The following is a 12,470-nucleotide window of genomic DNA, read 5'->3' as shown; positions in this document are numbered from 1 at the left end:
CAAACTCCCCTGAGCAGGTGAAATTTGGGAATGCACAATCAGCACTATTTAGCTGGGGTGAAAAAGGATTACTGGGTTTGCAAATGAATTCTCTAGACTTTCTTAATGTTTACCTTAAAAAAAATTAGAATCATACTACAGCTAGATTCTGCCATCTCACAGACACTGAATAAGTGGTCATAAGACGTCTTTTGCTTTCCAGAAAAGTTCATCACATAATCTCCTTTCTCCTACAGTACCAATGAGATGCTTATCAAATCATGTTTACTTATAACACACATAAATGGCATTTTACCACTGGTTTTGGTCCTCTATCCTTGTGTTTCATTACTAGGATTTGAAGTTAACTCTGAAAAAAGGGTAAAATATAGTTGACCCTTGAACAATCCAGGGATTAGGGATATTGACCCCTCATGTAGCAGTAAATCTGTAGATAACTTTTGACTTCCCAAAAACTTAACTCCTAATAGCCTATGGCTAACTGGAAGCCTTACTGATGATATATTAATAAACAATCAACACATTTTGTTATACGTATTATAAACTTTATTCTTACAACAAAGTAAGCTAAAAAATACTAAGGAAATCAAAGGAAGAGAAAATATATTTACGACTCATTAAGTGGACATGGATGATCAAAAAGCTCTTCATCTTTGTCTTCACGTTGAGTAGGCTGAAGAGGAGGAGGAAAAGAGGATGGTCTTGCTGTCTCAGGGTGGCAGAAACAGAAGAAAATCCGCGTATACACAGTGATCTGCAATATTTAAACCCACGTTGTTCAAGGGTCAACTTTAACTTACTTTTAACCTACCAATTCAGTCAACTAGTTATTTTTCAAATGTTCCCCTCCAAAAACAGTCTCTGCTTTACCTTTGGGAGCTATAAACCCTGTAATATAACTCAAGTTCCACTTTCCTAGCCAGTCTCAGGAAAGGCACTTCGAAGTTCCTTTATCTTTCTTTATTAAAAAATGTCAGGCCAGGCGCAGTGGCTCATGCCTGTAATCCCAGCACTTTGGGAGGCCGAGGTGGGCGGATCACGAGGTCAAGAGATTGAGACCATCCTGGCCAACATGGTGAAACCCCGTCTCTACTAAAATACAAGAAATTAGCTGGGCATGGTAGCATGCACCTGTAGTCCCAGCTACTCGGGTGGCTGAGGCAGGGGAATCCCTTGAACTCAGGAGGCGGAGGTTGCAGTGAGCTAAGATCTCACCCCTGCACTCCAGCTTGGGCAACAGAGCGAGACTCCGTCTAAAAAATAAATTAATTAATTCATGGTAAAAGTGCTGTTGGTTTTAACATTTTACCTCTTTTCTATTTTCAACTCGCAGGTCCTGCTATTCTTGTTAACCCCTGGGAGTGACTACTGGAAGACTCAAACTAAAAATAATGGTTGCCGAAAAGTTTTTAAAAAATGATAAATCAAAAGGAATTTGCAGTTAGGGGATTATTGAACTGACCACAAAGGATTAGAACACCAAAACCTCTCTACTGAATTAAATGTGTTCCAATACTTAGAAGAGTGCTTGGTACATACTATTATTATGACTAGAATACTAAATTGAACTGAAATATATGCTTTATTTTCCCTTCACCATTAACATTTTAAGCTGTTTTTGAGTTTCAACTTCTTAGAAAAGGCAATTTCTGAGAAACATAACATTTGCCTTTTCCTGCTATTTATAATAGAAACTGAATAAGAAACATACTAGAAGTATACAGAATTTTAAACTTAGAATTTGGGGATCATGTAAATAGCTGCCTACTTATAATCTATACTATGCATTTCCCAAAGAGTTTTAACATTACTATTTCAGTTAAAATTGTATTACAGAAGCAAAGTTCATCAACCTCCTGCCATTACTGGGTATATCAAATTAAAATGCAATGTAACGTGGAGAAAAAAGTTATTGGTATTACAGCAAAAAATTCACATAAGATACATAAATTATGATACCTCAAAGCTAGAGGCAAATAAAATACACCTAATTATACAAATTCCATACAATTAAATCAAGAACTTTAGGAAAATTTCTTGTAAAAATGTCAAGAAAAGATTTGATCTGGTTGGGCACAGTAGCTCATGCCTGTAATCCCAGCACTTTGGGAGGCCAAGGCAGGCGGATCACCTGAGGTCAGGAGTTCAAGACCAGCCTGACCAACATGGAGAAACCCCATCTCTACCAAAAATACAAAAATTAGCCGGGTATGGTGGCATACGCCTGTAATCCCAGCTACTAGGGAGGCTGAGGCACGAGAATCGCTTAAACTTGTGAGGTGGAGGTTGCAGTGAGCCGAGATCACACCACTGCAGTCCAGCCTGGGTGACAGAGTAAGACTCCATCTCAAGAGATAGAAAAAAAAAAAAAAAAGATTTGATCAAACCAAGATTTTAGAAAAACAAAATAAAAAACACTGTAACTTGATTAACATTTATTTAATTTTGGGAACACAGTAAAAAAGAAAAACAAACCAAAAAAAACACCTATTTCTTTACAATTTTGAAAATGTCTGGCTTGAAACACCTTTGACATTTATCTCACTTTTAGTCTCAAGTTTCAGACTGCCATATTCATGGCTGGCTAGCTGGCAGTGATGCTCCTTTCTGCTCTCAAGGTTTCTTTGGGCTTGGAATAGTTCCAAGGCCGTCTATTCTCTGTGAATCCATAAAGTTTTCTAAGGGCCACTCGAGCAGCCTCTTCTTCTGCAACCAACACTGTTTCCCCAGGTCCTTCCGCAATCAACTTTTTATCACTAGAAAGAGAACAAATAGTAGTCTTAAATTACATGGAATATTATAAGACAGTACACAAAGCAGTTATAAAGCAATTATGCCTTCTACATCTTATTTCAATAACATACATTAGAAGTAACACAATAGCTTTGATAGATCATCTTTTGGATTTTAACTAGATTTGTTGCAAGTTCATTACATGTGGTAATTAGACAAAGATACACTCATGTTTCATCAGAAATATATACAACTCTATCAAGTCAAAAAAGCAAGTAGTATCTACGTTTTCAATTGTTGATGAGAGAATTGGAAGAATATGTAAATAAATATCTCCTTACAAAACCCTGAAACTAGTAAAAATATTATCAGGAATTATGACTATTTTTATTTTTAATGTGTGATATAACTTGGGAAAAGATTCTGTTGAAAAAATTATGCCTTTTGAGTTTGTCCTCTAAACTTTAACACAAATGAGAAACCAGTTCTGTATTTCAAATTAAGAACTTTAGGCTGGGCGTGATGGCTCACACTTTTTTTTTTTTTTTTTTTTTTTGAGAAAGAGTCTCGCTCTGTCGCCCAGGCTGGAGTGCAGTGGTGCGATCTCAGCTCACCGCAAGCTCTGCCTCCCAGGTTCATGCCATTCTCCCACCTTAGCCTCCCAAGCAGCTGGGACTACAGGTGCCCACCACCACACCAGGCTAGCTTTTTGTATTTTTAGTAGAGATGGGCGTTTCACCATGTTAGCCAGGATGGTCTCCATCTCCTGACCTTGTGATCCGCCCACCTTGGCCACCCAATGGCTCACACCTTTAACACCAACACTTTGGGAGACCAAAGCAGGAGGATTGCTTGAGCCCAGGAGTTCGAGATCAGACTGCACAACATAGTGAGACCTCCAAAAAAAAAAAAAATAGTTAATGAAAAAAAAAAGAGCTTCAAAACAGGCTCAGATTTTAAAATTATTTTATGTATTTCTAATCCACTCTAATTTATTTCCAAGTGAGGTAACACTCAATGTTGGCTATGAGTATTCTATTGATAAATCTAAGGTAGGTATTCCTCTGCTTTATTGGTATTTCTATATCATAACGATTTATCTTCTTAAAAAATGTGAAATGTTCCTTCAAGGGAGCAAAGAATGTAGAATGTGCACATCAAGTAACTATAATCCTTTTTGTTTTGCTACTTCTGAAATATATTTACTTCCTGGAAATTTTCTGACCTAAAATTTCATCTGTGCAATTAAAAGAAGCATCTCCAGAAAGTTTCATGCACAGCAACTGCATTTACTAAATCGGATTCAATATAAGCTGATTTGAAAGTGAAGACTGAAGCCAAATTAAAGAAAAACTAGTGAAGCTACACAAATAAAAGAACAATATGGAATAAATTTGCTAAAAAACATCTGTTATGACAATAATAGGAAATGAAACAAAGGTTATATAAGTTAAACTTTATAATAATAAACACAAATTTGCACAAATCTTGAGAAACAGAAAAAGTCATCTTAAAGTGAGTAACAAGCATAGAATTTTGTTTTTAGTCTAATGTTGCTGGTTTTATCATTGATCATGTTTTTAAAAGTCATTATGTAAAATCTACAAAAACACTACTACCCAATAGTAATAACTGTAGTAATATGGCAAATGACTTCTTACATTTTTTTTTTTAGATAAAAGATTATTCTCTAAAATGTCCCAATCTCATTAAAAATTCTTTTAAAATGTTGCCTGTAACAGCTGTACTACATATTACATCATGTACATGTATCATTTCCCTCTTGCAGAATATCAAATTTATTTCTAATTGCTTTTCAGTTCAACAACTATTTACTGACCACCACGTCCCAGCAACTGTTCAAGGTATAATCTGTCTGCAAATTTAAAGCAAACAACCAAAAGTTAAAACACCAAAATCAAAGAACATAAAAAATTTTAAGATGCTTGGCATTTTGTCACAATTATTCACAGAAATATGGTATATTTTTTTCCTACCAGCAGTGTATAAACTGATGATAAAAGATATGTTTAAAAGGCTTGCCAATCAGATAAGTAACAAAGAGTAGCTCACTGTTTTTGCATTTTAATAAATAAAACTTTTTACAACACTCTCCATTTTCCCCGTGTGGTAACTTCTATTTCTTTTATATTTATAGTCTTTTGTGATACAAGGATTAGAAAAATATTTACCTAAATCTTAATCTAGCTATTTTAAATATTCAGTATTTACATTTAACACTCTAATCTTAACATCTGAGATTAATTTGGGGCAGGTCAACTTTTTACTAACAAAACTAAAAAGCTCTCAACATGGGTTGATTTATACATTTTGATGGATAACTAAGGCCCTTCCTTTTCTAGGTCTAGGCTCAGTTGAAGCTACTAACAAGAATGGATTAAGGTTAAATCTGTAACATGAATAAGTCAACATTTGTACTTTTACACAGAAAAATTAAGATAACATACTGAAAGTCTATAGCAAATATTATTGGCTGACAAAAGCCACTATTAGCAAAACTCAGATTCTTCCCCTAAGTATAATTAGCAGGAAAGGAAGTAGTAAATAATAACATGGGGAAGAGATTTTTTAAAAAATCTTTTAATGCAATTAGAAGTTATGTTAAGGAATTTGGAGAGGTTATGTTAACATTCCTTATGGAATGTGAAGAGTCTGTTTTTAAGGCTTTGTGAGGAGTCTGTTTTCAGGATTTCCTCAAAGTTATAAAGTTATGATTAGAATTTCACTAACCAGTATAAGCCAACAAAATACAAAGGCAAAGCTGTGGTGCCACCAGACTGCCTTGTAAGTCTTGATTCAGGGGCTGAAATATTCCTTTTCTTCAGTTCTTCTACCAATAGCCCCATGGGATCTATTATCTTCCACATCTCAAAGAGCTCTTTTCCAGTCATTTGAGTAATTAAGAAGTCCTACATATAAAAATACAATTTATACATTTTAATTAGCAGAAAGAACATTAGGACCACAATTCAAAATATATTCTTTACACTTTTTAAATTAGAGAAGCCACAGAGTACATTTTTAACAGAAATTGAAAACTTAATGGGAAACGAAAGACAACAATGTACTATTCGTTTTCATTCCCCCAGTTTTTACACACATTTTATTACAAAAATCATAGTTGGATTAAAAAAACTTGAAAGCCCAAGAAACCTATTTCAAGCACTATGATCTACCAAAATTCCACAGAAGGTGGAATCCTGTAATTTTTTTTTTCTTTTTTGAGACAGGGCTTCACTCTGTTGCCTAGGCTAGAGTGCAGAGGTGTGATCACAAGTACACTGAAACCTCGGCCTCTTGGGCTCAAGCAATCCTCCCAGCTCGGCCTCTTCAGCAGCTGAGACGACAGGTGCACACCACCATACCCGGCTAGTTTTTAAATTTTTTGTAGAGACGAGGTCTCCATAAGTTGCCTAGGCTGGTCTCAACTCCTGGCCTGAGAGGATCCTCCTGCCTTGGCTTCTCAAAGTACTAGAATTACAGGCATTAGTTACCACACCCTGCCCTATCTTATAATTCAGAATTATATTCCTACTAGTAAGAAAAAAATATTTAAAGAATTAACAAATAAAAAGTAGTAACTTCTCACAGAAACTCATGTAAAATGGCACGCAGAGCCTCTAGATAACAACACTTCCTCCATTAATAATGTTTTTAAAAACCTGGCCAGGCGCGGTGGCTCACACCTGTAATCCCAGGACTCTGGGGGACCGAGGCAGGCAGATCACTTGAGGGCAGGAGTTTGAGACTAGCCTGGCCAACATGGTGAAACCCTGTCACTACTAAAAATACAAAAATTAGCCAGGCGTGATGGTGCACACCTGTAAACCCAGCTAGAAGGGAGACTGAGGTGCAAGAATCACTTGAACCTGGGAGGTGGAGGTTGCAGTCAGCCAAGATCATGCTACCACAGCACTCCAGCCTGGGCAACACGGCAAGACTCTGTCTCAAAAAATAATAATAAATATTTTTTAAAAAATCGCTTAATAATTTCACATAAACTTTTAAAACTGTAACATACTAGTAATTATTTATATGACTAAGATAACTGAGAAATTATGAACATTCAAAGCAGAATTGATTTTGCCAGTAAAAAGCATTATGCCGTATAGAAACTATCGAAGCAAACATTAATTTACAGCAATTTACATATTCCAATTAACTTGTATTAACAAACATTAGTAATACGATAACAGGATGGATGGATGGAGGCAGGAGGGAAGAAATTTAAGAAGACCCCTTAGTTCATGAAATGAAGTCAATTCATTACAACACTCCTCCAAGCACCAGAACACTTTCAACTTCATCAATAAAAAATATTAGGCCGGGCATGGTGGCTGATACCTATAATCCCAGCACTTTGGGAGGCTGAGGTGGGAGGATCAATCACTTGAGATCAGGAGTTCAAGACCAGCCTGAACACCATAATGAGACTGCGTTTCTGCAAAAAAAAAATTTAGCTGGACATAGTGGTGCATGCCTGTGGTTCCAGCTACTAGGCAGGCTGACATAGGAGGATGGCTTGAGCCCAGGAAGTCGAGGCTGCAGTGCGCTGTGATTGTGCCACTACACTGCAGCCTGGACAACAGAGTGAGACGCTGTCTCAAAAAAAAATGTATAAATCCATTCTCAGTAGGGGATTTTGAAATGTTTTAATGTACAGAAGTAGATATGCCTTATGGGATAAGTATGTATATGCACATATATAAAAATCACTGAACTGCTGTCACATAGAATCACCAAGTGTAAGGTAAGGAAACACAACTTTCCCACCATCAAAGATATTAGTGGGAATATAGAAAGAAAGCTCAATTTTTCTTAAGTGATTACCTTCTATTTTTTGCTATTTGCTCCTGGTCTTACTAATTTATTATTAGAACTTTCTAGTAGAGTGTGAGTTGAATACTCCAATCTCATCTCCCCAGAATAGGGAAGGAGTATGAAGAAATGATGTTTCTAAAATGCGCATTTGATCATTAAAAACCTCCCACTTAGAACAACTCCAGCTGTCACTATACAAGATCATCAAAATACCTACTCCATAGCATGGCTAAGAGTGCTGTTCTAATTTCCAGATGCAGAGATATCACCTGGAGAGCTACTTAAAATACAGATTCTGGCCGGGCGCGGTGGCTTACGCCTGTAATCCCAGGACTTTGGGAGGCCGAGGCAGGTGGATCACGAGGTCAGGAGATCAAGACCATCCTGGCAAACACAGTGAAACCCCATCTCTACTAAAAATAGAAAAAATTAGCCAGGCGTGACGGCAGGCGCCTGTTAGTCCCAGCTACTCGGGAGGCTGAGGCAGGAGAATGGTGTGAACCCAGGAGGCGGAGCTTGCAGTGAGCTGAGATTGCACCACTGCACCACTTGCAGTGAGCTGAGATTGCACCACCACTGTTGCCTCTGCAACAGAGCAGACTCTGTCTCAAAAAATAAAAAAAAAAACAGATTCCTAGGTTCTACTCCCAGAGATTATGTACTCTGAGGGGGTGCCTGAGAATCTGCATTTTTATCAAGTTCTCCAGTGATGCTGATACTGACGCCCAAACCACTTTCTAACACTGTTGGCTCTTCTGTACACTGGGTCTTAAAGGTCCAGACTCAGCTCTGATCACTTCTCCAAATGCAATATGATCCAGTCACAAAAAATTAACTGTAGTTCCCAAGCACAAGGTCATCCTTGACACTGTCTTCCCAAAACATCTTTTTTAGGGGCACAAATCGCTTCTATAAAACCTTTCCTAGCCTTACTAAAGTTGGTTGTTGCCTCCTCTGAATTCACTCTGCGTCTTAACACCTCTAGGAAAGCACTTCCACATTGCATTCCATCTAAGTAATGAGCTGTGAGTAGGATCAAATCCTATTTAGATTGTGGCTCCAGAGCTCAGCAGAGTGCCTGGCCCATAGTAAGGCACTCAACATTAAGTGGATGAACAAATGAAACAGGATAATCCAAACCTGTCAATTCTACTATGAGAGACATCAAAGCTCAACTTATAAATAGATATTTGAATTATCTATGTTTCGTAAGATCTTTACTTGGAACTGTTAAGAGGCATTAAAATATGGTACATATTTCCAACATAGTTTTATGACTACCTTGTAGAATTTCAAAATGGTGACCAAAAATTATTTAAACTCCACAGAGGTTATAGTGAAGAGAATGGAAATCAAAGAGGACTTTGTCAGAATTTCTATAGAAAAAACTAACTGGGGGGAGAAAGATAGGTCTTACCTATGAACAAAGTCTGAAGTGTCAGTAAATACAGATATTCTCTAACAAAATTATCAAACTTGGTATCAAAACTAAATGAACAGATTCCAATAGCCTGTGATACTGGTTTAAAGACTGAATGTCAGTCAGATAGATGCTTGAATCAAAACTGTCTTTATGACTTAAAGGTATTATGTGGACTCTCTATTATCAAAAAGTGAACAAAATCTCATGTTTTCATCCAATGGCAGAGGATAAGACTTCTCCCAGTTAATAAATTACAAAAGGATAGTGGGAGTCAAGTTGTACCAATTAAGAAACCGAATTAGCTAAGTCAGTAGCTAACAAAGAGATAGGCATTAGAGGGGCTTGAAATCCAAGATTTCATCACTTGGAAGAGCAGACAGCAGCTGGAACTGAAGCACAGGCCTCTGCATAGTGTCCTTTGACTTCATTCATTCACCAAACATCTACTGAGTATCTCTCATGCAGGCAGTATCCTTGGCCCTAAGGATGTATACTTAAAGATGACATGGCTTGTGCTCCTTCAGAAATCACAACCCACAATTTATTATTCACTTTTTATGATATCCACAATAAGAGACAACTGGAATAATTACAGCCTTTCCATAAAAAAACTTTAGGTTTTTCTCAGTTTTTCTTGGGACAAAAATTCACTTCCAAGGTGATGTATCAAAGAAGCGAATTACAAAAGAAAATTTTCCCTTCTGTCTTTCTCAAGCATGTCCAATTAATAATTACGTACCCTGATAAAAAGTGCAGTCCTCTCGGGTCCACTGCTCTGTAACAGGGCTCCAATAACTGCAAAGAAAGTTTGCTGTAATACAGTCGGGGGCACTGGGAATTCCTCACTCAGTGTTAACTGCTCCACAGCCAAGTTTCTAGCCACGTGACACACGACTTCCTCACCAGTGAGAAAGTCAACAAGATTTCTGATGCCTTCAGTGGGCAAGTCTGGGAACTCGTCTTCAAGAAATTGTGTGAGGCAAGTCTGTGAAAAAGATGTCCCTTGTTCAGATAGTTCTTGATTACTTTTAAGATTCAGAAGCACAGCTTCTTTCTCTATCCCAAGTTGCTGGCGCTTGGCCTCCTCACTTTTAATATAGCAGCTATTAACAAATGCAGTTTTGAGAAGATCTAAGGAAAAGTTTTCCTGTAACCGATGTCCAAAAGCTTGTATTTCTGCATGGTAATCCCAGTTCGGCTTCTCGGAACTGAAAATGTAAAGACAGTAAGAGATGGTAAAGAGAACAACCTGTTACTGTGATATAAAAATTTTTCTCTGTGTTGTAATGTTATTAATTATATAAAGGAAATGAAAGAAGGTTATACTTCTTTTTAATGCCAGGCTGATATTCTAAATGTTAAGACTGAAGTCAGATAAATACTGGAAGCCCTTTGCTATATTCTACATATATGATCTGATTAATTTTCCCTTTGATCCAATTATCACATGAAATTGGTTCTTCAATATAAAAGACTAAGCCATTAGCCTAACTTTTAGGTTCCTTATTTCTGCTCTAACCATGAAACTATGTTTTATACCTAAGTATGAAACATAAATGATAATTTCACAGATTCAAGCCATAAACACTAGGTATGTCATATTTACGGTCATCCCTCAATATCTGTGGGGAATTGGTTCCACGGACTCTCCTGAATACTGAAATTCATGGATGCTCAAGTCTCCTATATAAATGGTGTAGTACAGGCACACTTCATTTCATTGTACTTTGGTCTATTGTGCTTCACAGATTTATTGCATTTTGTTTTTACAAATTGAAGGTTTGTAGCAATTCTGCATGTGCTCACTTTGTGTCTCTGTGTTAGCATTTTTTAGCAATAAAGTATTTTAAATTAAGGTACATACATTGCTTTTTAGACAATACTACTGCACACTTAATAAACTACAGAATAGTATAAACATAACTTAGGTATGCACTGGGAAATTTAAAAAGTAATGTGACTCGTTTTATTGCCGTGGTCTAGAACCAACCCTACAATATGTATGAGGTACACCTGTATTTGCATATAACCTATGCACATCCTCCTGTATACTTTAAGTCATCTCTGGATTACTTACACGTAACACAATATAAAACCCCTTTAAGAAACAAAGGGAAGCAAAATATAAAAAGCTGGATTGAAAGTCATAAGATATACATATAATATATACACCTATATAATCTGTACAGACCACAAATTTTCTTCCAACTTTGAGAGCCTAAAATACTTAACCTTATAATAAACAAGGGAATGGGAATTAAGAAGAGATTTTATTTTTTGCCATAATCTTATCTGTTAGAAGACCGTTCCTACTGGTAGGAGTACAAACTGGATCAACATTTTTTGGAGGGCAATGTTAAAGTACTAATGGCATTCAAAATTACATACTACATATGCATCCCCAAAGGTGAAATAAAGATACAGACTGTTACACGGGTTTTAATGGCAATAATATGGAGCTCATAGGTCCATAAACAGAGCCATAAAAAAGAGTGAGGTACATCTCTTTGTAATGCCACAACATGTCAAAGACACATTATTAAAGAGAAAAAGGAAGATGAAGAAATTTAAATTATGTAAAGTATGATCTGATTTGAAGCCATAAAAACCTGTCTCTCTGCCAAACCTGTTACCAGAACAACATTAATTAGGGCAAAAATCTAAAGTTAACTTTTTTTCCTTTTTCTCTAGACAGTAGACTTCAGGTTGTAGATTAATTTTTTTTTCTCCTTAATTTACGATGCTGTGGACTGCTTTCTTCTCGCTTATCGGAATTCTCAGGTATTACAAATGGGGGCTACAACACCCAAGTCCACATAAGGAAGACCCTCCGGCCAGCCCCATTTCTCCCAATTTCCAGTAGACAAAATCCTAAATGGTAGTTTCAAAACGTCGGGAGCAGCCTGAAGCTCTACCGCCCGCGGCACAAATCCATTTTCTTTGCCTCAGGCCACGCGCCCACAGCTCATGGGTGTCTCTATCGCAAACTTCCTACAGCTTAATCCAGGGGCGCATCAGCCGCAGGCACAACGCCGCGGGAGGAAGACCCAGTGTCTGCGACCGCCACCCTGACACCCCTTCCCGAGGTGTCTCCTACCGGCGCACGGGCGGCGGCGGGCACCGCAGAAGGCGCAGCCGCTCTAACTCCTTCTGGAAGCGGAAGGCGGCGCGGAATCCCTTCTTCACTCCCCGAACCGGAGGGACCAGCCTGGGGACCACTGGAGCAAGGAGGCAGCGAGGCCCCTGCTGCAGCAATCTTACTAGCCCGGACGCCATTGCACGGGAGAAAGCGATAAAGGACGGAACGAAAGGAGTCGGGCCAGTGTCCCCGTAACACACTTCTCCCGGAACCCGGGACGCGAAGAGAGGACAGGGACGGAGACAGCCCCCGGGGCGGGGCGACTGAGAGAGGGCGGGGACGGATGCAGCCCCGGGGGCGGGGCGACTGAGAGAGGGCGGGGACGGATACAGC

General features: G+C 38.1%; 1 protein-coding gene across 3 annotated transcripts; it reads right to left on the bottom strand.

Annotated features, from left to right (window-relative positions):
• Positions 1–528: 528 nt before the first annotated feature.
• MRPL44 (mitochondrial ribosomal protein L44) lies at positions 529–12,353 on the bottom strand. Of its 3 annotated transcripts, none has more exons than XR_002733642.1 (5): positions 12,096–12,353; positions 9,738–10,206; positions 5,485–5,663; positions 2,528–2,756; positions 529–754 (listed from the first exon to the last, which is right to left on the bottom strand). XR_002733642.1 is itself a non-coding variant. In XM_023222305.1 (5 exons), the coding sequence occupies exons 1-4, from the start codon at positions 12,272–12,274 to the stop codon at positions 2,585–2,587; spliced, it is 999 nt and encodes a 332-aa protein (XP_023078073.1). In that variant the 5' UTR covers positions 12,275–12,353; the 3' UTR covers positions 529–754; positions 2,546–2,584. The 3 variants fall into 3 exon arrangements, 2 of the variants coding, with proteins under 2 accessions (XP_023078073.1, XP_023078065.1); XM_023222305.1 differs by having other exon boundaries at positions 2,546–2,756; XM_023222297.1 differs by lacking the exon at positions 529–754 and having other exon boundaries at positions 1,897–2,756.
• Positions 12,354–12,470: the final 117 nt, after the last annotated feature.

This window comes from Piliocolobus tephrosceles, chromosome 11 (assembly GCF_002776525.5).
Source record: "Piliocolobus tephrosceles isolate RC106 chromosome 11, ASM277652v3, whole genome shotgun sequence".
NCBI classification, from domain to species: Eukaryota; Metazoa; Chordata; class Mammalia; order Primates; family Cercopithecidae; genus Piliocolobus; species Piliocolobus tephrosceles.
This window is presented reverse-complemented; position numbering and strand designations above follow the sequence as displayed.